Source organism: Oncorhynchus nerka, linkage group LG1 (genome assembly GCF_034236695.1).
Source record: "Oncorhynchus nerka isolate Pitt River linkage group LG1, Oner_Uvic_2.0, whole genome shotgun sequence".
NCBI lineage: Eukaryota > Metazoa > Chordata > Actinopteri > Salmoniformes > Salmonidae > Oncorhynchus > Oncorhynchus nerka.
In genome coordinates, this window is record NC_088396.1 from 32788541 (window position 1) to 32814567 (window position 26027).

Below are 26027 nucleotides of genomic sequence, written 5' to 3' on the forward strand. Positions count from 1 at the left end.
AGTGAGGGAAGGAGGGAAAGAGTGAGTGAGTGAGCGAGTGAGAGACAACTCATTGAGACACAGCCAAAGGCTGACACTGACATCATGACAGTCAGAGCACCTATACCAGCCCTGCCTACCGTATGCACCCAGTCTATGGTGGTATCTGAGAGTTTGTGCATGTTTTTGTGTGTGGGGAGGGGCTGTGATTAGGTCCAGTCGACAGTCTTTTCCCAGATTCTGCTGGGAAACCGCTTAGATCAGCAGAAAAACTTGGCCTTCAGCCTCTTTTTTTCTTCTTTCTGTTCTTCCCTTTCCCTCTCCTCCATCTCTCCCCCCGCCACCTCTGTACCCAAGTCTCTCTCTCAAACTCATATACACTTAAAATTGCAAAAAAGCCTTAGGAGAGAGATAATGTGTTCTACAAATTCTCAAGGTGAGGGAAAGAGGCTGAATAGGCAATAAGCACAGGATATTGCTTTGTACTGGGTGTGTGTGCATGCTCATAGTGTGAGAATGTGAGTGCATGTTATGTGTATGTATGTAATGTAATGTAATGTATGTATGTATGTATGTATGTATGTATGTATGTATGTATGTATGTATGTAATGTCTGTCTGTAATGCCTCCCTCCCTCCCTCCCTCCGTAGGGTAGGGTAAGTAGGGTTTTTCTTTATTTGTACTCTTTTCTACATTGTATAATAATAGTGAATACATCACAACTATGGAATCATGTAGTAACCAAAAAAAGTGTTCACCTCTTGCGACGAGCAAACCCGTATCCGGGAGCGTAATCATAGCCTCAAACGCATTAGCATAACGCAACGGACATAAATACCCCTAGAAACTTTTCCTATTCATGAAAATCGCAAACACAATTCAAACACAAGCTTGGACTTTTTTTAACAACACTGTCATCTCAGATTTTCAAAATATGCGTTACAGCCAACGCTAGACAAGCATTTGTGTAAGTTTATCATGGCATAATGCTATGCTAGGCTCTGCTGGCAGCAGGCAACATTTTCACAAAAATAAGAAAAGCAACTAAATTAAATCATTTACCTTTGAAGAACTTCAGATGCTTTCACTCAGGAGACTCCCAGTTAGATAGCAAATGTTCCTTTTTTTCCAAAAATATAATTTTTGTAGGCGAAATAGCTCCCGTTTCTTCATCATGCATGGCTGAGAAATCGACCGGAAAATGCTACAACTATAACGCCAAACTTTTTTCAAAATTTGCTCCATAATATCGACAGAAACACGGCAAACGTTGTTTAGGATCCATCCTCAAGGTGTTTTTAACATATATATTCGATAATATATCCGTCGAGGCAATTGGTTTCTCATAAGAAGCGATTGGAAAAATGGCTACCTCAGTATTTTACGCGAGATTTTCTGCGGGAGACACCATGTGACCACATGCTATATATATTGTCCCTTACAGCCATTCTTCAATTGAAATGCCTAAAACGACGTCACAATGCTGTAGACACCTTGTGGAAAACGTAAGCTCATTCGTAGCTCATTCACAGCCATATAAGGAGTCATTGGCATGAGGCGGTTTCAAAAAATGCGGCACTTCCTGGTTGGATTTTTATCTGGGTTTCACCTGTAACATCAGTTCTGTGGCAGTCACAGACAATATCTTTGCAGTTTTGGAAACGTCAGAGTGTCTTCTTTCCAAAGCTGTCAATTATATGCATAGTCGAGCATCTTTTCATGACAAAATATCTTGTTTAAAACGGGAACGTTTTTCATCCAAAAATTAAAATAGCGCACCCTAAATCCAAGAGGTTAAACAAATCAAAATATATTTTATATTTGAGTTTCTTCAAAGTAGCCACCCTTTGCATTGATGACAGCTTTGCACACTCTTGGCATTCTCTCAACCAGCTTCACATTGAATGCTATTCCAACAGTCTTAAAGGAGTTCCCACATATCAAATTGTATTAGTCACATGCACCGACAGGTAGACCTTATAGTGAAATGCTTACTCGGCTAGCCCCTAACTAACAGTGCAATTTCAAAAATACGGATAAGAATAAGAGATGAAGGTAACAAGTAATTAAAGAGCAGCAGTAAAAAAAAACATATAGATATATATATACAGGGGGGTGCTGGTACAGAGTCAATGTGCGGGGGCACCGGTTATTTGAGGGAGTATGTACATGTAGGTAGAGTTAATTAAAGTGACTATACATAGATGACAACAGAGAGTGTGGTGGGGGGAGGGGGGACTGCAAATTGTCTGGGTAGCCATTTGACTAGATGTTAAGAAGTCTTATGGCTTGGGTGTAGAAGCTGTTTATAAGCCTCTTGGACCAAGACTTGGCGCTCCGGTACCGCTTGCCATGCGGTAGCAGAGAGAACAGTCTATGACTAGGGTGGCTGGAGTCTGACAATTTTTAGGGCCTTCCTCTGACACTGCCTGTTATAGAGGTCCTGGATGGCAGGAAGCTTTGCCCCAGTGATGTACTGGTACCCTCTGTAGTGCCTTGCGGTCGGAGGCCGAGCAGTTGCCATACCAGGCAGTGATGCAACCAGTCAGGATGCTCTCGATGGTGCAGCTGTAGAACCTTTTGAGGATCTGAGGACCCATGCCACATCTTTTCAGTCTCCTGAGAGGGAATAGGTTCTGTCGTGCCCGCTTCACGACTGTAATGATGTGCTTGGACCATGTTAGTTTGTTGGTGATGTGGACACCAAGGAACTTGAAGCTCTCAACCTGCTCCACTGCAGCCCCATCGATAAGAATGGGGGTGTGCTCAGACCTCTTTTTCCTGTAGTCCACAATCATCTCCTTTGTTTGTATCACGTTGAGGGAGAGGTTGTTGTCCTGGCACCACACGGCCAGGTCTCTGACCTCCGCCCTATAGGCTGTCTCGTTGTTGTTGGTGATCAGGCCTACCACTGTTGTGTCATCTGCAAATGTAATGATGTTGTTGGAGTCGTGACTGGCCATGCAGTCATGAGTGAACAGGGAGTACAGAAGGGGGCTGAGCACGCACACCTGAGGGGCCCCTGTGTTGAGGATCAGTGTGGCGGATGTGTTGTTACCTACCCTTACCACCTGGGGGCGGCCCGTCAGGAAGTCTAGGATCCAGTTGCAGAGGGAGGTGTTTAGTCCCAGGGTTCTTCGCTTATTGATGAGCTTTGAGGGCACTATGGTGTTGAACGCTGAGCTGTAGTCAATGAATAGCATTCTCACATAGGTGTTCCTTTTGTCCCGGTGGGAAAGGGCAGTGTGGAGTGCAATTGAGACTACATCATCTGTGGATCTGTTGGGGCGGTATGCAAATTGGAGTGGGTCTAGGGTTTCTGGCATGATGGTGTTGATGTGAGCCATGACCAGCCTTTCAAAGCACTTCATGGCTACAGACATGAGTGCTACGGGTCGGTAGTCATTTAGGCAGGTAGTGTTCTTGGGCACAGGCACTATGGTGGTCTGCTTAAAACATGTTGGTATTACAGACTCGAACAGGGAGAGATTGAAAATGTCAGTGAAGACACTTGCCAGTTGGTCAGCGCATGCTCGCAGTACACGCCCTGGTAATCCGTTTGGCCCTGCGGCCTTGTGAATGTTGACCTGTCTAAAGGTCTTACTCACTTCGGCTGCGGAGAGCGTGATTACACAGTCTTCCGGTACAGCGGGTGCTCTCATGCATGTTTCAGTGTTATTTCCCTCGAAGCGAGCATAGAAGTAGTTTTGCTCGTCTGGTAGGCTCGTGTCACTCGGCAGCTCTCGGCGGTGCTTCCCTTTGTAGTCTGTAATGGTTTGCAGGCCCTGCCACAGAGCCGGTGTAGTACAATTCGATCTTAGTCCTGTATTGATGCTTTGCCTGTTTGATGGTTCGTCGGAGGGCATAGCGGGATTTCTTATAAGCTTCCGAGTCTCGCTCCTTGAATGCGGCAGCTCTAGCCTTTAGCTCAGTGCGGATGCTGCCTGTAATCCATGGCTTCTGGTTGGGGTATGTACGTACGGTCACGGTGGGGACGACGTCATTGATGCACTTTTGGATGAAGCCAATGACAGACGTGGTGTACTCCTCAATGTCATTGGAGAAATCTCTTGAACATATTCCAGTCTGTGCTAGCAAAACAGCCCTGTAGCTTAGCATCTGCTTCATCTGACCACTTTTTTTTATTGATCTAGTCACTGGTGCAGGAATCAGGAGGATAGAATTATGGTCAGATTTGCCAAATAGAGGGAGAGCTTTGTATGCGTCTCTGTGTGTGGAGTATAGGTGGTTGCACATTTAACATCTGATATAAATTTGGTAAAACTGATTTAAGTTCCCCTGCATTAAAGTCCCCGGCTACTAGGAGCACCGCCTCTGGGTTTACTTGTTTGCTAATGGTGGAATGCATCTCATTCAATGCTTTCTTAGTGCCAGCCTCTGACTGTGGTGGTATGTAAACAGCTACAAAGAATACCGGTGAAAACTCTCTCGGTAGGTAGTGTGGTCTACAGCTTATTATGAGAAACCCTACCTCCAGGCAAGGAATAGCTCGAGACTTCCTTTGATATTGTGCACCAGCTGTTGTTTACAAAAATACATAGACCACCACCCCTTGCCTTACCAGACGCCGCTGAGCACTTGTTGGCTGCTTTTCCTTCAATCTGCGGTCCAACTCATACCAAACCATCTCAATTGGATTGAGGTTGGATGATTGTGGAGGCCAGGTCATCTGATGCACTCCATCACTGTCCTTCTTGGTCAAATAGCCCTTACACAGCCTGGAAGTGTGTTTTGGGTCATTGTCCTGTTGAAAAACAAATGATAGTCCCTCTAAGCGCAAACCAGATGGGATGGCGTAACACTGCAGAATGCTGTGGTAGCCGTGCTGGTTAAGTATGCCTTGAATTCTAAATAAATCACTGACAGTGTCACCAGCAAAACACCATCATACCTCTTCCTCCATGCTCCACGGTGGGAACAACACATGCAGAGATCATCTGTTCACCTAGTCTGGTTGATGTTGAGATGTGTCTGTTGAACTCTGAAGCATTTATTTGGGCTGAAATTTCTGAGGCTGGTAACTCTAAGGAACTTGTCCTTTGCAGCAGAGGTAACTCTGGGTCTTCCTTTCCTGTGGCGGTCTTCATGAGAGCCAGTTTCACCAAAGCGCTTGATGGTTTTTGCAACTGCACTTGAAGAAAAGTTCAAAGTTCTTGAAATGTTCCGGATTGACTGACCTTCGGATCGACTGACCTTCCCAAATCAAATTCTATCTTCTGAATACCACCCCTACCGTGTCACAGCACAACTGATTGGCTCAAACACATTAAGAAGGAAAGAACTTCCCCTATTTAACTTTTAACCAGGCACACCTGTTACTTGAAATGCATTCCAGGTGACTACCTCATGAAGCTGGTTGAGAGAATGCCAAGTGTGCAAGCTGTCATCAAGACAAAGAGTAGCTACTTTGAAGAATCTAAAATATATTTTGATTTGTTTAACACTTTTCTGGTTACAACATGATTCCACATGTTTTATTTAATAGTTTTGATGTTTTTAGTATTATTCTACAATGTAGAAAATGTAAAAATAAAGAACCCCTGAATGAGTAGTTTGACGTGTGTGTGTGTGTGTGTGTGTGTGTGTGTGTGTGTCTGTCTGAGTACATAGTGGTCACTCAGAGTGAAGGACGCCAGTGGTCAATTTCCATCAGCTTCCATTTAACTGCAGCATCCATCTTCCTCAAGCATGTGTGGCCATTATACCAGCTTAGCTGAGTCATCCATTGCACACACACACACACACACACACACACACATGAGCCAAATGAGTCCATTACAGTCCACTGAAAGCCTCACAGCACACTGATAGGAGTTAGAGAGACTCATGACTGGAGTGGCCTCAATGATAGAAGCCATTTACTGGACTTCAGCCAAGCCTTCTCACATTAAAGGTCTTGTCAAGGTAATAACACCGCTGTTAGATGACCATTCTGCACCATTATCGAAAGACCAATTCAATACAAGAACAGTATAGGAATTGTAACTCTGCAATTTAGTTTTATGGTATATAACAGTGATGGGACTTTTTCTGTTATGCTTACAACAGGCTGCTCTTTGTGTTGTACCTATGTGTGTTTGTGTAATGTGGACTGGTGAGACATTCCTTAATCCCCACAGTCCTTAGACAGATCTCCAGATTAGATTACCCCCTCTCCCAGACAGGACCCCCCCAGGACCACAGCTGCCTACACCCTGCCTGTCATTAAACAGGGAAATAGTTAGTCTAGTCCTGTTTGATAGGGAGTGTGTGGTTAATTTATAGGGCCTTTCTGGTCTGGCGTATCCCTGGGCAGCCCAAGGGTGTTGTGGTGCAGTCTGTATGGTAGCTGGTAGGGACCTCGTTGGGTCCTGTGCTGGGAGGTCCTGTGTTGCTGCTGCCTGGCTGAGATCCCTGCCCTTGGTGGGGTGTCTTTGTCAGAGTCCTCTCTCAGCAGAGCCTTTAAATCTGTGTCCTGTCTAGTGCGACTTGCCAAGCGATGAGGATGGACACACACACTCACTAAACCTGTCACTCCTCTACTTCAGCCTTCTTTCCTCCCTCTCTGTTAAAAGCTGTGGTAGGACAGGTTGTCATGGTGATTGCTCCAAGCAGGGCACCGAAGAGACTAAAGCATTCTGGGATAAAGACTAGCACTGTGAGACTGACTCCCAAACTCAGCACTGACATATGGCCCATACAACTGATCTGTCGTGACTCTAGGATTCTGTTTCTCATCTCTCCCTCTCTCTCTTACAACTAGCTTACTGTGATAATGATTTTTAAGCAGTAGAAAATGCAATGTTTTAATGCAAGGTTGTGAACCCACTTCTTTCTTTGTTCTAGTCATTCTACTAGTCTGCTTCCAGTCAGACCAACAAAGCCTGTGACCCCCCTCATTACCCCCTCCCCCGCCGAGCCGAAGTGGGTTAATCCCTCATCACTCAGCGCCCGGACTCTCCCATTTTAGACAGGGGGGGTCAGGTCCAGCTCAGGTGTCGCCGGTTCAGACAAAGGAAACCCAATCCTGCAGCAGTGTTATTCCCCTACCCTTCACTGACCCTCTCTCTGTCTGGCAGTTTCACTGCAGAGTGGTCCCCTCTATTCTGCTGCTTCCTCTGTTAACAGAAAATATGATGTCATTGAAGTCTGCAGTGGTTAGAGTCATTCACATTGTGAGGTAACTAAAGACTGGTTTCAGCTGAAAAGAGAAAAGCATGGCGCTGATGATATGGACTGGGTTGTTGCTTAGGTATCTGATGTCTGGTGTTTCCATGATCATCATGTAGAGTAATAACTCATGGTTAGTAATCAAGGAATCACCCATACTTAGTCTGGGATCAAGCACTCAAGGTCTTTCTCACTGAAACTACGTCCTATGGATACTTTGCATGTCAGGGTTGAAATGACGTCATTAATTCATCCCTTTTTCTCTCTGCAGGGACGACATGTCAAGACAGGACAACTGGCGGCCATCAAGGTCATGGACGTCACAGAGGTAAGCTGGTGCTCGATTGGGAGAGCTTTGTGTGTGATTTAACAGAGAGCTGGTTTGACTGACAGTTTTACTTGGTAGTCGCCATAGCTTTACTTGGTTGTCCATTTGCTCCCACACATTCACTTCCACTCATTAACAGTTCCATTTTGGTTCCCAGTGTTGATAGACTACTTCCTGAATAATCTGTTGATTTATAACATCAGTCTAATCCTTCCTTGGACTCATTCTACAATTTATATTCCCTCCAATAGGCTCCTCAGAGAGACATTTCCTTTTTAAGACCCAAACCATTAGATACACAAATTACATCTCTTGTCAGACATTATGTCAAGACCGATTCAAGTCAAAATCTGGATCACAGAATAGATCTTTAGTACTTGACTCAATGATCCAGCTATGCTTAATAATAAATACTCTATAGCCACATTCTAGCCCATGTAGATTTGGGACATATCCCAAGTTGAGTTTTATTGCATCCAAGGCCCTAGATACAGTATGTCTTTAATTTGAACCAAAACACAAATACTGTAGCAGGATAGCAACAGTCGCCAAGATAAACCTCCACCACCCCCTGCTCTCTCTCCTTTCCCCAATTCCCCTAGTCAATATTTTTCCTCCTGAAATAGACATAATATCAGGCTTATATGAATGTAGGTCTTCAACCTCCGTGTTTTTCCTCTTCATGCCACAAAGCCGAGTTTGTGTTTGGAGCTGGATGGAGGTGGTTTTATGTAGCCCAGGGCATCGTTAGGCAGTACTGAGAGGTCTGGTGTTCAGATACTCTGAAGGAGGGTTGCACATAGCCTCTATCGACCCCCTGTCATGTCTTGTGAAGTCAGCCTGCCTTCGAGGTGTGTGTGTGGTGTGTGTGTGTGTGTGTGTGTTAAGTGTCTACCTCCACCCATTTGCCTTAACAGTGTCTCCTTATGGTGCCTGAACAGAAAGACCGACCCAGGCTATTGTCACTAAGCAAATGTTAGACTGTATTTGTCTACATGACAAAGCATCTTCCTACCCTGTCTCTAATAATTGATTTGAAAAGACATCTGAGCACAAACCTTTCACTTCTCATGTGAACGTTGCAAAATAGAGACTAAAGAAAGGATGGAATAGCGATTAGGACAGGGAGAAGGATGTATGTATGTAGGAGCACAGAGAATGAGAGTATTGCCGTGTGGCTATACAGTCCTACTGGTGATCTACACATGTTAGAGATATTTTACACACATCAGATCTTTTCTGAGAAGAGGGTTTTTTAAAGCCGTTTTGTAAAATAAACAATTCAGTTGAGGTTTGGGTGTTTGCCAGGAGCGAGAGTTAGTTGGATTGGAGTAGCTTGTTTATTTTTGAAAATGTTCTCTGGTTGTCCTGCAGGGGGATAGATAAGCTAGTCTAGTGAACCGACAGGACATATGATATGTGCCATCCAGGAACTCCTGGTCAGCGGAAAACATCTGTTTTTTACTTGTGGTATTTTTGGTATATTTTGTTGAACTGTGTTGTTGTAGCCTACTACTTGAAGAAACAGAGTCAGGTAGCATCATTGAGGTGTGTAGCGGTGGTGCACACCAGTTATAGGGTCTATGCCTAGGATGGAAGCATGCCTAGGATGGAAGCATGTATTGTCAGACTAGTACTTCTGGCCAAGCTTCCTACCATGTACGTGTGTTCCTGTATAGAACATACTACAGTAGATCTAGAGACAGCTCTAGTATAGTTATAGCTTCACTTTACTCTACAGGCTCATCTCAGCATATGTGCCCTGACCCAGATACCACATCCTGTTTTACATACAGCACAGAGAGGGGGAGGGAGGGAGAGTTTGTTTTTCTTTCCTCCTCCTCTCAGAAGGTTCAGTTGAAGTGCAGTGGGATTATGGGAGGGGTCTAAGGCGCTCAGCCGCTTGGCTCTCTTCACCTCTCTTGACCACTGTCTCTCTTTTCTGTCCCTCTTTCTCTCCCTCCTATCGCTGCCCTTTTTCTCTTGGTTTGCTTTCCCTCACACCCTCTGTCTTGCTCCATCTCTCTCTGTCTTGCTCTCTTTCCCATCACTACCCATCTCTCCTCTCTCCCTTCATCTCTTGCTCTTTCTCTACCTACCACACCTCTCCCTGCCTCTGTGTCTCACTGTATAACTTCTAATCACATTAGGTCTACTTGCGGCAGAGCAGAAGGCTGTACTATCTAGAGGCCTGCTCCCCTAACCTAGCAGAAATGCTGCTGTTGGTGGCTATCATTCACTGTGATTCAATAGTAGTCAGAAGTTCTTAGTAAAAGTCCTGATACAGACACAGCCTCTCCATCTTTCCACTCTCTTGTGCTCTCTCTTTCTCGTGCTTTCTCTCCTCTCTCCCAGCAGAGTATCTTTACAGTGTAGGTGAGAAAATGGTTGGCAGAGGTGTTGCATCACTCTCTGCACCCAGTAAGAAAAAGGGTTGCACATCACTCTTATTTGTTCCATTGTGTTATACTATCTGTAGGATGTCTGATACCACCTTCTCCCACCATTTAGAATGGTGATTATAGCATCAGGACAATGAGGAAAGTGGGGCATACGAAGGACAGAGTGAGAGAAGATGGGTGATGAGAGATGAGGTTATGGAGAGTGCAGACTGATGTGAAGGTGAGATAGAGGAGAGAAATGATGTCATATTTCCTTGCCTGAGCAGTTGTAACCCAGAACCCCAACCGCTTCTGTCTGTCAGCTCCTCTCTGTCTCTCTCTTTCTCTCTCTCTCTTTCTCTCTCTCTGTCTCTCTCTCTTTCTTTCTCTCTCTCTCTCTGTCTCTCTCTTTCTCCTTCTCTCTCTCTCTCTATGTCTCTGTCTCGCTCTCTCTCCCCCCTCTCTGAATGATAAAACCAGGCAGGGGAAATGTCACGTCATTCTACCAACAGGAAGACCACATGTTGAGGGAGTATTGTTAAAAATGACACTGAATCGATGTTTTCTCATCGAATGGATGCCTGACATGGTTTATGAGTGAATCCTACACACTGTGTGTGTGATATTGGTTTATTAGGCTCCATTATCTTGTACGATATAGAATGTGCTATTTTCACTGCCATGCTCTTCAACAGTCTCGGTTTGACTGAAAGTCAATAAATTGTGGTATTTACTAGGCTCATAATGTGGTTGAATAAATACCAGCCTGTTCTGTTATTATTGTTGTCATGATTACAATAAACTTAGTCTGAAGAATGCCAAGTGTGGTAAACAACCATGGGGTGTCATCTCATAAGCCATCATAAACTAAACAAATAGCTTGTTAGGAAGTGTGTGTGTGTGTATGACTTGTGGTTGGTTGGTTGTTTGTTTGTCTTGGGGGCTCCCAGATTAAACTGTTATCAGGTCATCTGGGAGCCATTAACTCAATTAATGGTCTCCCTTATTCGCTCTCCTGCACTCTTTTATAGGATGAAGAGGAGGAGATTAAACTGGAGATTAATATGCTGAAGAAGTACTCCCACCACAGAAACATAGCCACCTACTACGGAGCCTTCATCAAGAAGAGCCCCCCAGGACACGACGACCAGCTATGGGTAAGTTGGTTTACCTCCCGCTTTCCCTCAGTCCCAGGGGTTAAAGTTCTCCGTCACTGCGTCGGATTTAGGTAAAAAGAGAGGTTTAGGTAAAAAAACACACTCCATGCCACACTAAAAATAGGTAGAAAGTACTTAGAAATTAAATGTAGATTTTTACCACAGCATTGTTGACACTCATTTCTGATTGGACGGAAGGGCATTCCAGAATGGATATTAACACCAGATAACAGGACAGTTGGAAAAGATATCGGTACAACTTGCAATCATGACACAATATGCGTCTACACATGCAGACAGTGCTCGCTACAAAGTTACAGAACGATAAATCAACAACCACACAAACTGAAATTGGATATCTTATCAATGCAGGTCCAACAGGGAAAAAAGGTAGCTCGCTAAACAACCAAAAGGATGTGGATACCTGCTCGTCGAACATCATTCCAAAATCATGGGCATTAATATGGAGTTGGTCCCCCCTTTGCAGCTATAACAGCCTCCACTCTTCTGGGAAGGATTTCCACTAGATGTTGGAGCATTGCTCCGGGGACTTCCATTCAGCCACAAGAGCATTAGTGAGGTCGGGCACTGCACTGATGTTGGGCTATTAGGCCTGGCTCGTAGTAGGCATTCCAATTCATCCCAGAGTTGTTCGATGGGGTTGAGGTCAGGGCTTTGTGCAGGCCAGTTGAGTTCTTCCACACCAATATCAACAAATCATTTTTGTATGGACCTCACTTTGTGCACAGGGACATTGTCATGCTGAAACAGGAAAGGGCCTTCCCCAAACTGTTGCCACAAAGTTGGAAGCACAGAATTGTCTAGAATGCCACTATGCTGTAGCATTGAGATTTCCCTTCACTGGAACATAGGAGCATAGCCCAAACCATGAAAAACAGCCCCAAACCATTATTCCTCCTCTACCAAACAGTTGGCACTATGCATTTGGGCAGGTAACGCTCTCCTGAATTCCGCCAAAACCAGATTCATCCGTTGGGCTGGCAGATGGTGAAGTGTGATTCATCACTCCAGAGAACGCATTTCCACTGCTCCAGAGTCCAATGGCGGTGAGCTTTACACCACTCCAGCCGACGCTTGGCATTGTGAAAGGGGATCTTAGGCTTGTGTGCGGCTGCTCGGCCATGGAAACCCATTTCATGAAGCTCCTGCCAACAAGTTATTGTGCTTACTTCCAGAGGCAGTTTGGAACTCCATAGTGAGTGTTGCAACCAAGGGCAGACAATATTTATGCTCATCAGCACTCGGCAGTCCCATTCTGTCCCACTCGGCAGTCCCATTCTGTGAGCTTGTGTGGCCTACCACTTCGCGGCTGAGCCGTTGTTGCTCCTAGACATTTCCACTTCACAATAACAGCACTTACAGTTGACCGGGGCAAATCTAGCAGGGCAAAAATGGGGATATGGATACCATAGCTGCCACCAACCTAACTCCAACCCACCCATATCCCTCAAGTGAGTGGGTAGTGGGTACATGCATACCACAGGAGGTTGGTGGCACCTTATTTGGGGAGGACGGGCTCGTGGCAATGGCTGGAGCAGAATGAGTGGAATGGTATCAAATGCATCAAACGCAGGGTTTCCAGGTGTTTGATGCCTTTCCAAAGGCTCTGTTCCAGACATTATTGTGAACTGTCCTCCCCTCAGCAGCCTCCACTGATGCATACCCTCCACAAACCACCCTTCCTTCTCTCCTCCAATCCTCTAAAGATTGGGTGAAGTTTGAACTCCCCCTTCCTCACCTCCCTTCTCTCGGAGTCAGTCCCTGTGTGTTTGCCTGAAAGTGCTACCTTTGATGACCCCTGTCAAACTCTGGGTATTTTTGTCTCTCAGAGGTGGAGGTACATCAAGAAACTAAAGGGGGGAGAGGAGGGGGGATGGAGTAGGGGAGAGAGCTATAATTTGCTATAATTTGCTAGACCAGGGTTACTCCCGGTTTATTGCCAACCATCTATAGTTTTCTTAAAAAGAGAGAGAGAGGGAGAGAGAAGGAAGAAGAGTGAGTGGTTCTCCCAGTGTTTTCACGGCTGTGACTCTAATCTTTCACATCTACACTGTTAATAATAATGGCTGCATAGTGTGTTTTGTGTGTGCTTGTGTATGTATGCACGTTACTCTATCTCTCTCTCTCTCTGGGTCTCTCTCTCTGGGTCTCTCTCTCTCTCTCTCTCTCTCTCTCTGGGTCTCTCTCTCTCTCTCTGGGTCTCTCTCTCTATCTCTCTCTCTGGGTCTCTCTCTCTCTCTCTCTGGGTCTCTCTCTCTCTGGGTCTCTCTCTGGGTCTCTCTCTGGGTCTCTCTCTCTCTGGGTCTCTCTCTCTCTGGGTCTCTCTCTCTCTCTGGGTCTCTCTCTCTCTCTCTCTCTCTCTGGGTCTCTCTCTCTCTCTCTCTCTCTCTCTGGGTCTCTCTCTCTCTGGGTCTCTCTCTCTCTCTCTCTGGGTCTCTCTCTCTCTCTGGGTCTCTCTCTCTCTCTCTCTCTCTGGGTCTCTCTCTCTCTCTGGGTCTCTCTCTCTCTCTCTGGGTGTCTCTCTCTCTCTGGGTCTCTCTCTCTCTCTCTCTCTGGGTCTCTCTCTCTGGGTCTCTCTGGGTCTCTCTCTCTCTGGGTCTCTCTCGCTCTCTCTCTCTCTGGGTCTCTCTCTCTCTCTCTCTCTCTGGGTCTCTCTCTCTCTGGGTCTCTCTCGCTCTCTCTCTCTCTGGGTCTCTCTCTCTCTCTCTCTCTCTCTCTCTCTCTCTCTGGGTCTCTCTCTCTCTCTCTCTCTCTCTCTCTCTCTCTCTCTCTCTCTCTCTGGGTCTCTAGCTGGTGATGGAGTTCTGTGGCGCAGGCTCCATCACAGACCTTGTGAAGAACACCAAGGGCAACACACTGAAGGAGGACTGGATCGCCTACATCTCTCGTGAGATCCTCAGGGTGAGTCCACATTTACGCCCTACAAGTTCCCCTGCTGTTGCATGCTGGGATATGTAGCTTATTTGAATTTGTTTATGTCGCCTTTATTTTGAAAGGGAGTCATGCTGAGACCAAGGTCTTTTACAGATGAACCTTCTATCAGACATGCATCAATACACATCACTATACACATCAATATACACACAAAGCAAAACACAATATAAAACAAACACTTTCTTCAGTAAAAAGTTACTCAATCAGCTGCCTGAATTGCCCTAGAAGCCCCAACTCTTCCTATTTTTGAGCTTTGCAGATTCTACAAGTAAGGTTAAAAAACAATAAATTACTGTTATGACTGTGTCTCTCCTCAGGGGTTGGCTCACCTGCACGCCCACCATGTGATCCACCGTGACATCAAGGGCCAGAACGTGCTGCTGACTGAGAACGCAGAGGTCAAACTAGGTGAGTTCACTGGTTTAAACTGTTTTCAAGTTAGCCTGGTTTTAGCTGGCCTGATTGGAACTGGGACTGCTTTATTACTGGTTTGAACTGGTTTACGCTGGCTTAAACTGCATGGGGCTGGTTTGATATGTGGGGGTTAAACTAGTTTGAACTGGTTCTGACCGGTCTACTCCCCCCTCCTCTAGTGGACTTCGGTGTAAGCGCCCAGCTGGACCGGACAGTGGGTAGGAGGAACACCTTCATTGGTACGCCCTATTGGATGGCGCCCGAGGTCATCGCCTGCGACGAGAACCCAGACGCCACCTATGACTACAGAGTAAGATGCGCTCAATAAAACCATGCTGCTTTCTGTCAGTGTCCAGCGGTGTGTCGAGTTGGTGGATTGATAGCTGTTTGCGTTTGTGCCATTGTATGTGGCTGTGTAGGCTGATGGGACAGTACAGTAGCAGGTTGGGGCTGATGTTGTCAGGACCAGAGAGGGTGGTAATTACCATCCTATAGACGTATGCATGCATAGATTTACGCACACACACATTCACTCACATTCACTCACACACACACACACACACACACACACACACACACACACACACACAATGGTAGCTGGGTCCATATCCTTCATAGTGTGTTTTCTCCTGCAGAGTGACTTGTGGTCCACTGGAATCACAGCTATAGAGATGGCTGAGGGAGCTCCTCGTAAGTACAGCCATTCTTTTACTATTGGACTTCTACACTACTATTTGTCCCAGATGGCAAACCTGGTTGAAATTATGTTTGTTTTCCTCTGTCTGACCTGTGTTTGGTCTTGTCTTCCAGCGCTGTGTGATATGCATCCAATGAGAGCTCTCTTCCTCATCCCCAGAAACCCTCCTCCTCGACTCAAGTCAAAGAAATGGTGTGTGACTAATCTCTGCTGTTATGATTTCAGACATTTAAACCACCATTTTACAATCCCACTGTGAACAATGACACTGGTGAAACTCCTTCATTCCCGAGTAGCACAGCAGTCTAAGGCACTGCATCTCAGTGCTAGTGGCGTCACTACAGACCCTGGTTCGAACCTGGGCCGTATCACAACCGGCTGTGATCGGGGGTCCCATAGGGCAGCGCACAATTGGCCCAGCATCGTCTGGGTTAGGGGAGGGGGTAGGCCATCATTGTAAAATAAGAATTTGTTCTTAACTGACTTGTCTAGTTAAATAAAGATGAAATAAAAAAATAGCTCAGCTGATATCCCCTGGTAGATATAGCATAAGCTCATGAAAGTAACAAATGCCTCCTCTCCTCAGGTCTAAGAAGTTTTGCAGCTTCATCGAGGGCTCCCTGGTGAAGAACTACACTCAGCGCCCCCCCACCGACCAGCTGCTGAAACACCCCTTCATCAGAGACCAGCCCAACGAAAGGCAGGTCCGCATCCAGCTCAAAGACCACATCGACCGCACCAAGAAGAAGAGGGGGGAGAAGGGTGAGTCGTAGACATACTAATGCACACACACTTCTCCAAAACCTCTTCTTCACAATATTTTTTTTTTACTTAAACATTCTCACCGTTCTTCTCTAGATGAGACCGAGTATGAGTACAGCGGGAGTGAGGAAGAGGAGGAGGAAGCTCAGGAGCAGGAGGGGGAGCCCAGGTAACTAACCCACATGTACCTATGGCAAAAACTAGCCAACATACTAATAGCAAATGCGTTAGCTAAAGTGTCTGTTTGGTCCATAGCTCCATCGTGCTCCATACTAATGTATGTCTTTGTCCTGTAGCTCCATAGTGAACCAACCAGGGGAGTCAACCCTGCGTAGGGATTTCATTCGTCTGCAGCAAGAGAACAAGGAGCGCTCAGAGGCCCTGCGCAGACAGCAGCTCTTGCAGGAGCAGCAGCTCCGGGAGCAGGAGGAGTACAAGCGCCAACTACTGGCAGAGAGGCAGAAACGCATCGAGCAGCAGAAGGAGCAGAGGAGGAGGCTGGAGGAGGTACGAAAGAGTGTGTGTGTCTAAGATTGTTTGTGTGTTCTCTCTCCTTGTCTAATGGTGTCCTTTTACTCTGCAGTTTGCACCCATAAATTGTGTATGTGTGCATAACGTGTTTTTGTGTGTGTGCTAAAGGAACACACTCCTCACAGACGTCTCCCCCCCCTCTGTGTTGTGTTTATAGTCATGTGTAGTGATTAGTGTATTTGTGTGCAGCCTTTGGCCCTCTGGGCTGTGTTTCCTAATTGGCCTTTATCTCTCTGAGGAAGACCACAGGGCTCTGTCTGTATTTTATCCTCTCTGGGAGGCTGGGTCAGAAAGACTTCTTCCTCAGTCATTAGCTACTAGAACCTGAGAGAGAGAGAGCTTCCGGATGTTTTAGTCTGCAGAAAACGGCACAGGCAATTCCCTGACCCATGCCTTATATGCAGTAGTCCCCATGATATTACCATGTATAAGTTATCTGGTTGGAACATCTTTAAAGACACAACCTGTACAATTGAGTCAGAAAATATAACAGCCGAGTGCTCCTCCAGTGTAGAATAGTTCAAAATCACACATTTTCCCATAGTTTCCCCCATACAGTATCCCATACACGAGGGTTAAAGTTCTCCGTCACTTCCACGGATTTCCGTCATATGATAATTTATTGAAACATTTTGTTTGTTCAATTTTTTTTGTTTGATTTTCAATTGGTCAAACTCAGTTTAATACATGTACAAAAGGATCCTCTTTCCCTAAAAGAAGGTAATGAATTTTTTTACGTGAAATGGGAGTGTAACTTCGCCCCACAGACAATCATGTGGCCGACTTGTTTCAGTCATCAACTTGTTTGAGTCATCGACTTGTTTCAGTCATCGACTTGTTTCAGTCATTTTTTTTGCTTTAACCTCTGCATACACTTTCCTACAGTTGCAGGGTTTTTTCTGATTAATGAGAAAATGCATTAATGAATCATATTATACTGTAGGGTCAGGGAATCCTCTTGGGAAATGAGAAATATATGGCATAGTCCATGTTTAAAGGTTAAATACGGAGACATGCTTTTTCATGATGCAGCTAGGGACCACCACAGGGTACTTCATGGAACTAGGGACCACATCTAGTGCCAGGGACCACCACAGGGTACTTAATGGAACTAGGGACCACATCTAGTGCCAGGGACCACCACAGGGTACTTAATGGAACTAGGGACCACATCTAGTGCCAGGGACCACCACAGGGTACTTAATGGAACTAGGGACCACATCTAGTGCCAGGGACCACCACAGGGTACTTAATGGAACTAGGGACCACATCTAGTGCCAGGGACCACCACAGGGTACTTAATGGAACTAGGTACCACATCTAGTGCCAGGGACCACCACAGGGTACTTAATGGAACTAGGGACCACATCTAGTGCCAGGGACCACCACAGAGTACTTCATGGAACTAGGGACCACATCTAGTGCCAGGGACCACCACAGGGTACTTAATGGAACCAGGGACCACATCTAGTGCCAGGGACCACCACAGGGTACTTAATGGAACTAGGGACCACATCTAGTGCCAGGGACCACCACAGGGTACTTAATGGAACTAGGGACCACATCTAGTGCCAGGGACCACCACAGGGTACTTAATGGAACTAGGGACCACATCTAGTGCCAGGGACCACCACAGGGTACTTAATGGAACTAGGGACCACATCTAGTGCCAGGGACCACCACAGGGTACTTAATGGAACTAGGGACCACATCTAGTGCCAGGGACCACCACAGGGTACTTAATGGAACTAGGGACCACATCTAGTGCCAGGGACCACCACAGGGTACTTAATGGAACTAGGGACCACATCTAGTGCCAGCGACCACCACAGGGTACTTAATGGAACTAGGGACCACATCTAGTGCCAGGGACCACCACAGGGTACTTAATGGAACTAGGGACCACATCTAGTGCCAGGGACCACCACAGGGTACTTAATGGAACTAGGGACCACATCTAGTGCCAGGGACCACCACAGGGTACTTAATGGAACTAGGGACCACATCTAGTGCCAGGGACCACCACAGGGTACTTAATGGAACTAGGGACCACATCTAGTGCCAGGGACCACCACAGGGTACTTAATGGAACTAGGGATCACATCTAGTGCCAGGGACCACCACAGGGTACTTAATGGAACTAGGGACCACATCTAGTGCCAGGGACCACCACAGGGTACTTAATGGAACTAGGGACCACATCTAGTGCCAGGGACCACCACAGGGTACTTAATGGAACTAGGGACCACATCTAGTGCCAGGGACCACCACAGGGTACTTAATGGAACTAGGGACCACATCTAGTGCCAGGGACCACCACAGGGTACTTAATGGAACTAGGGACCACATCTAGTGCCAGGGACCACCACAGGGTACTTAATGGAACTAGGGACCACATCTAGTGCCAGGGACCACCACAGGGTACTTAATGGAACTAGGGACCACATCTAGTGCCAGAGACCACCACAGGGTACTTAATGGAACTAGGGACCACATCTAGTGCCAGGGACCACCACAGGGTACTTAATGGAACTAGGGACCACATCTAGTGCCAGGGACCACCACAGGGTACTTAATGGAACTAGGGACCACATCTAGTGCCAGGGACCACCACAGGGTACTTAATGGAACTAGGGACCACATCTAGTGCCAGGGACCACCACAGGGTACTTAATGGAACTAGGGACCACATCTAGTGCCAGGGACCACCACAGGGTACTTAATGGAACTAGGGACCACATCTAGTGCCAGGGACCACCACAGGGTACTTCATGGAACTAGGGACCACATCTAGTGCAGGTCTTATTCTACTTAAGTGATAATGCCAGAGAAGCCAGTGTTTGGAGGAAATATTGGCATGGGTGTTGTTAGGCCCGTGCCAATATATCCTCCAAACACCAGCTTCGAGGGCATTATCACTTTTATACAACAGGTTACCAACATATTCAAATAATGTTTGACATATTTTCATTAAAAACATTTGTTTGATCAATTTATTCATACTTTTTCATCCTTCCAGAAGATATAACCCCGACACAAATCTAGGGTTGCTAGAGACGCGTTCCTGTCATCGTCTTTTTGTTCTCGATTTATGGACGCAACCCAGTCGTTCGTTCTAAACGTTTCATTGCCATACTGGCTGGCAACGTTCTTATCCCTTGCTTGCTAGCTAGCGAACTACAGCTAACTTACAGTCGTGTCAAAAAGTGCAGCCAGCATAACAGCAAAGTAGCTGCATTTGCATTTGTTTAAGCTGTTTTCTAGTGACATTTATTTGGATACATCCATAACAATAAGCTGATGAGGCACGACTTCGCCTGGCATAGAAAATGTGCTCACTCGTCAGGATACTGTCATTCAGAGGAGCGAGCTAACAAAATAGCTACAGTAACACAATCACTTCAAACTGAAGCTGGAAAGACTGCAAATTAGCTGGCTGGGTTGATGAGACAGTGGATTACGCAGTCAGATGGAACAGAGTAAATAGGCATTTTGACGTCATAGATTTAGCCAGTGGTAACTTGTGGAATAGACACCGGCTGGAATGCAGTTTTAACCAATCAGCATTCAAGATTAGACCCACCCATTTTATAATGGTGTAGAGCTACTTACTGTATTCATAGAGATGGCTGCAATAAATCAACACTATTTAACCAAGAAGCCTGCCAGTATTACTGAAGTGGTGATGGTAAGCTTACAGGTAAAACATGGCACATACGTAGTGTAGTCCACCAACCGTGTACCCTGGGAAGTGAGACTAGCATCTCACATGCTCACAGTAAGAAATGGCTAGCTTATCTCATAAAGGCCAGATATGGTGACCAGAAACAAGAGAGCTAGCTAGCTCGGAGTGTTAATGCATAGTGATGTCTGCTCCTGACACCTGCTCTGTCGCCCCCTATGGTCATCCACAGCAACAACGTCGTGAGCGGGAGATGAGGAGGCAGCAGGAGCGCGAGCAGCGTCGCCGGGAGCAGGATGACAAGAGGCGCATGGAAGAGGTTGAACGCCGGCGTAAAGAGGAGGAGGAGCGCAGGAGGGCTGAGGAGGAGAAAAGGAGGGCTGACCGGGAGCAGGTAGGAGAACTCTCTATCAACAACAGTTTATTTCATGATACTTGTAGTCTACCCCTGACACTTGCTGTGTGTGTGGTTTGATTGACAGGAGTACATCCGTCGCCAGCTGGAGGAGGAGCAGAGGCACCTGGAGATCCTGCAGCAGCAGCTGCTCCATGAACAGGCCATGCTACTGGTGAGACCGAACTCTGTAAGCCTATCTATCTTCTTCTATCCATCTGTATATCTCCCATTATCCATCTGTTCTTTTAGCCTTTTATACAGTACCAGTCAAAAGATACACCTACTCATTCAAGAGTTTTTCTTAATTTGACTATTTTCTACATTGTAGAATTATAGTGAATACATCACAACTATGAAATAACACATATGAAATCATGTAATAATTTAAAAAGTGTTAAACAATATATATTTATATTTTAGATTCTTCAAAGTAGCCTCGATGACAGCTTTGCACACGCTTGGCAGTCTGTCAAACAGCTTCACCTGGAATGCTTTTCCAACGCTCTTGAAGGAGTTCCCACATATGCTGAGCACTTGTTGGGTTGAGGTCAGGTGATTGTAGAGGCCAGGTCATCTTATGCAGCACTCCATCACTCTCCTTCTTGGTCAAATAGCCCTTACACCGCCTGGAGGTGTGTTGGGTCCTTGTCCTGTTGAAAAACAAAATATAGTCCCACTAAGCCCAAACCAGATGGGATGGCGTATTACTGCAGGATGCTGTGGTAGCCATGCTGGTTAAGTGTGCCTTGAATTCTAAATAAATCAGTGTCACCAGCAAAGCACCCCACACCATTACACCACCTCCGCCATGCTTCACAGTGTGAACCACACATGCAGAGATAATCCGTTCACCTACTCTGCGTCTCACAAAGACACAGCGATTGGAACCAAAAATCTCAAATTTGGACTGATCATTCCAAAGGACAGATTTCCACCAGTCTAATGTCCATTGCTCGTGTTTCTTGGCCCAAGCAAGTCTCTTCTTATTGCTGTCCTTTAGTAGTGGTTTCTTTGCAGCAATTCAACCATGAAGGCCTGATTCACGCAGCGTCCTCTGAACAGTTGATGTTGAGATGTGTCTGTTACGTGAACTCTGTAATGAACTTATCCTCTGCAGCAGAGGTAACTCTTGGTCTTCCTTTCCTGTGGCGGTCCTCATCAGAGCCAGTTTCATCATTATTCTTGATGGATTTTGCGACTGCACTTGAAGAAACTTTCAAAGTTCTTGAAAGTTTTCATGATTGACTGACCTTCATGTCTTAAGGTAATGATGGACTGTCGTTTCTCTTTGCTTATTTGAGATGCTCTTGCCATAATATGGACTTAGCCCTATTTGGTAAAAGACTATCTTCTGTTTACCACCCCTACCTTGTCACAACACAACTGATTGACTCAAGAAGGAAAGAAATTCCCCAAATAACTTTTAACAAGGCACACCTGTTAATTGAAATGCATTCCAGGTGACTACCTCATGAAGATGGTTGAGAGAATGCCAAGAGTGTGCAAAGCTGTCATCAAGGCAAAGGGTGGCTACTTTGAAGAATCTGTATTGTATTACCACTTTTTTGGTTACTACATGATTCCATATGTGTTATTTCATAGTTTTGATGTCTTCACTATTATGCTACAGTGTAGAAAACCCTTGAATGAGTAGGTGTGTCCAAAATTTGGACTGTTACTGTATATCTCCCATTATCCATCTGTTATTCTAGCTTTCTAAGTCAGTGGTTTGCAGTCTATGGGTTTTGTTCTGTAGTGGGGTGTTGAAAAACGGGTTTATTGTCACACCCTACTCTTAATATCTAGTTAAGAGTATATCACAGTATATCTGAATGGAGCCAACTATTGAGGTTGGAGTTATTCATTCTCTGGGCAGAGTTAGGGAAGCCAGAATGTTTATTACAGTCCTTAATTGAGGATGTCACCAGGATGTGGGAGTGTCCTACCAACAGGAAGATAAGGTTTTCATTGTTTCTCTACCAATGATCCTAACTCTGCTGAGATGTTGGTGTTGTTAGCGGATCTGCGTGGCAACGTGTTAACACTGTGTATGTTGTTGAAGGCCTCTGTTCCTCCAGGGGTTTGACGAGGACATTAGATAATGTGAGGATATGATCACCCACATCCTTTCAACTTCACACCACCATTGCTTGTCATCATTTCTCTCTCTCAACCAATGTCTTACTGTCTCCCTCATGTCTTCTTACGCATCATCAGCTTTTAGCTCAGTCATTTTTACTTTTTACATTTTAAACCAATATTTGGCCTATATTGTAATAGTAAACATTTTCGAAGCATTTAAACACTTAGGATAATTGGGTCCCAGTGAAAATACAAACCCACTCAACATTTCCCTCATTAAATGGATACAGCTTGTACCATAAAAACACCAGCCTTTATTTATACAGAACTACTTCAAATAGAACAGCACACACAGTGCTTCAATGGGGTGGCCAAGTTTAGATGTTGATGCACCACCACACCTCCCTGCACCCAGTAGAACAAGTGTTGGGAGCTGGAGTAGCAGCGAAAGGCCATGAAGCAGCTATAGCAGGAGCAGACCTACCTACTGCTCCTCCAACAGCAGCCAAAACTCCTGCAGCCAGCCACCAACAGGTCTCAGTATCCACAACTACTATTGATCCAGGAGAGGACCATGTCCCCACAACAACTATTGATCCAAGAGAGGACCGTGTCCCCACAACAACTATTGATCCAAGAGAGGACCATGTCCCCACAACTACTATTGATCCAGGAGAGGACCATGTCCCCACAACAACTATTGATCCAGGAGAGGACCATGTCCCCACAACAACTATTGATCCAAGAGAAGACAAATTCCCCATAGCTGTTGATCCAGGAGAGGACCAAGTCCCCACAGCAACTGACCCCTGACCCCAAAGGCCCCCATGCCTGGGCCAATTGGAGAGGTGAACCCAAGCTTCATTGCCACGACGCTACTGTCGATTGCTGCTTTTGCTTGTGCTGCTGCTGTACTCATAAACTGCTGTAAGGTGTGCATATTTATGTGGGGTCTGTGGCTTGATTTCTAGTGTGAGGTACTTTCACTGTAGTGGTCATGTTACTATTCCTGCTCAGGATGAGGCCTCTATAGAAACTACAGATACAGCCCTGGGAAAATGCATGTCCAAGCTACCTACCCATATCCTTTCTACATTCAGATGGCAATATATTAGCGTTTCACCAATCTGCCCAATCAAGTGTACATGGAAGTGTCCTTGTTTGGGTTTTGTTGTCAAATGGAGACCCCTGTTGTCAGATGGAAATACAGCACCTTGGAAAAATGAAAACTATTCTTTATATTTGTCTCTTCTCCAAACTAAATTATTATAAACATAAAACATTAAACGCCCAGTGCAGTCAAAAACGTGATTGTCCTGTGTTTTATATATTTCCACACTGGTTGGAATAATACTGTGTTATTGTGAAAATTATGATAATGCCCTTTAGTATAACAGGTCATTCAAAAGACCACCTGAAATATCTTACTACTGACCCTCTCACTGCTGCTGTGGCTCGATCCTCTTTGTAATGATGATGGTTAATGACTTTGTCCCTCTCTCTCTTTCCCTCCAGGCTGATGAGAGGTACCGTAAGAACATCCAAGGTTCTCCTCAGGCCGCCCAGGTTAAGGTTCAGCCCCCGGTTCCTCCCCGCGCCGCCGAGACCATCGCCAATGGAAACACCCCCATTGCTGTCCAGCCTGCCATGCAAAGGCCCATGGAACCCCAGGTAACCACAATAACCAAGATGGCCGATCGCCAGTTGCTTATTCCTCCTCTCGTTACTCTTCCCTTTTCCGTAGATCTACTTTTTCCAATCACTTCTTCCTTCGAGGTAGTTCTAACAGGGTGGTCTCTCTCTCGCTCTCTCTCCGGGTTGTGTATCTGCAGTAGTGGTGTCTTACTAGCTACCGTAGATTTTTGTTCTTTTGTTTACTATCTCTTCCCCCTCGCTAACTCTCTTCTAGCCTCTGTTCTAGCTGAATTCTTTCACGGTGTGGAGAAATGTGGGTGTTGTTCTCTGTCCCTTACTGATGACATAGTTGACCTTTTCTAGTCCCTTAATAGGTAACTCCATCGTCTTTGATACTTCCCTGGGTGACAGCCTATCCTCCACCACTGTGTTATTACGAGGTCCAAGCTGCTTGCTTCTATTCTGGCCACTCATTGCTCAATATCAGCTTTACCCACTCGCTCTACCTCTGACTGCTTCCTCTATTGTGTGAGTGTGTGTGTACATTGCCAGGTTGGTGACTCCTTTTATAAACGTTAGAGCTGTTACATGTACATCTTGACTGTGTGCTAAACAACACAAACACATCCATAATTTGTCTTTCTGATTTCACAGTGACTCAGTATATTACTAATATCATCTGCTCAGAGACTCAACCAACCCAGCGTGAATACAGTCATTAATGTCACAGGGCACCATTCAGGGAAACATTCTGTTTTTGGACAATGTCATGGTAATTAGATGTAACAGTGTGGAATTTGGTGATGATGATGTAATTGATTGCTAAATGATTTAGCAGAGCCATTAAATGCATTAGTCACTTTTCTCTCGTTAGTGACACGTCATTAGAGACGGATATGAGGCGTGTTGGGCTTGTTACAGAAAAGTCATTTGTTGAGTGATAAATGTTTTTGGTGTTTCCTGTCTGAGCGCTTCTCAGTGCATATTTGAAATCAATTGGAAAGGGAATAAATTCAGTTATAAACCTAGTATGGCTATGTCCCTATTGGATTCATCTCCTCTTAGTTACTTGTACCAGAAAAAGTATCCTTGAATGTGCGCATGCCGTTATTTGAGTGTTTGTGTCTAACTGTCTATGCATGATGCTACAGTAGCTGATCTGTGTATGCCTTGTTTATGTGATCCATGCTCATTCTCACAACTGGTGTTCGGACTGAAGCGTCATGAGCATCAAAACGGGTGGAGCAGTCATTGGCTGTCTGTGATATGAAACAATCAAATGGTTAATCTGACTTCCTAAGACTTCCCATTGGTCTCAAGACAACTCCGCCCATTGTGATGCTTCCTGAAGCTTCAGTATCCAATCACTGTCTGCTGCTTGGGTTTGTGGTCTTGTTCTCTTGTCTCCCTCCTCCTCCCCCAAACCTCCCCACTCCTCCCAATGGGACCTCCCCTCTGACACCACCCGTCTGTCTCTGTCTCTGGAAGGTCCAGTGGTCCCACCTGGCCGCTCACCCCGTCGTCTCACGCTCCCATTCCTTCAGTGAGCCCATCGTCCCTAGCTTTGCACACCTCCACCTGTGCTCTCAGGAGCAACACCATCACCCTGCACCATCATCACCCGCACGCACTGACCCGCAGTCCTACCCCCAGCCCAAGGCCCTGCCCCTTGACAAGGCCCCCACAGACGACACCCCTCCCAGGGTAAGATAGGCTCATCCTCTGGCAAAGTCGGGTAAACTGGTAGTCATTAGACGGCTTTGCTAGGAAGTCTGAACTGTAGACCAGTATACTAGTAGTCACTAGATGCTGAATAGGACAACATTGGAGTGAGTGAGCAGAGTGATATTTGTCTTA

At 45.8% G+C, this 26027-nt stretch overlaps 1 protein-coding gene across 10 annotated transcripts in view; it reads left to right on the plus strand.

Moving 5' to 3' along the window:
• The window catches only part of LOC115129434 (mitogen-activated protein kinase kinase kinase kinase 4-like), a 97838-nt gene that overhangs the window by 41689 nt on the left and 30122 nt on the right, over window positions 1–26027 (plus strand). For 3 of the 10 annotated variants that reach the window (XM_065018219.1, XM_029659780.2, XM_029659806.2), the window contains exons 3-16: window positions 7421–7477; window positions 10890–11015; window positions 13827–13937; window positions 14288–14378; window positions 14564–14694; window positions 15020–15074; window positions 15195–15273; window positions 15668–15843; window positions 15940–16012; window positions 16140–16350; window positions 20289–20450; window positions 20539–20640; window positions 24051–24206; window positions 25659–25874. In XM_065018219.1, the coding sequence (XP_064874291.1) occupies window positions 7421–7477; window positions 10890–11015; window positions 13827–13937; window positions 14288–14378; window positions 14564–14694; window positions 15020–15074; window positions 15195–15273; window positions 15668–15843; window positions 15940–16012; window positions 16140–16350; window positions 20289–20450; window positions 20539–20640; window positions 24051–24206; window positions 25659–25874 (1746 nt within the window). Of the gene's footprint in view, window positions 1–7420; window positions 7478–10889; window positions 11016–13826; window positions 13938–14287; window positions 14379–14563; window positions 14695–14822; window positions 14862–15019; window positions 15075–15194; window positions 15274–15667; window positions 15844–15939; window positions 16013–16139; window positions 16351–20288; window positions 20451–20538; window positions 20641–24050; window positions 24207–25658; window positions 25875–26027 lie in introns of those variants that run through there. The other 7 variants (XM_029659849.2, XM_065018218.1, XM_029659858.2 and 4 more) reach the window with 4 other exon arrangements.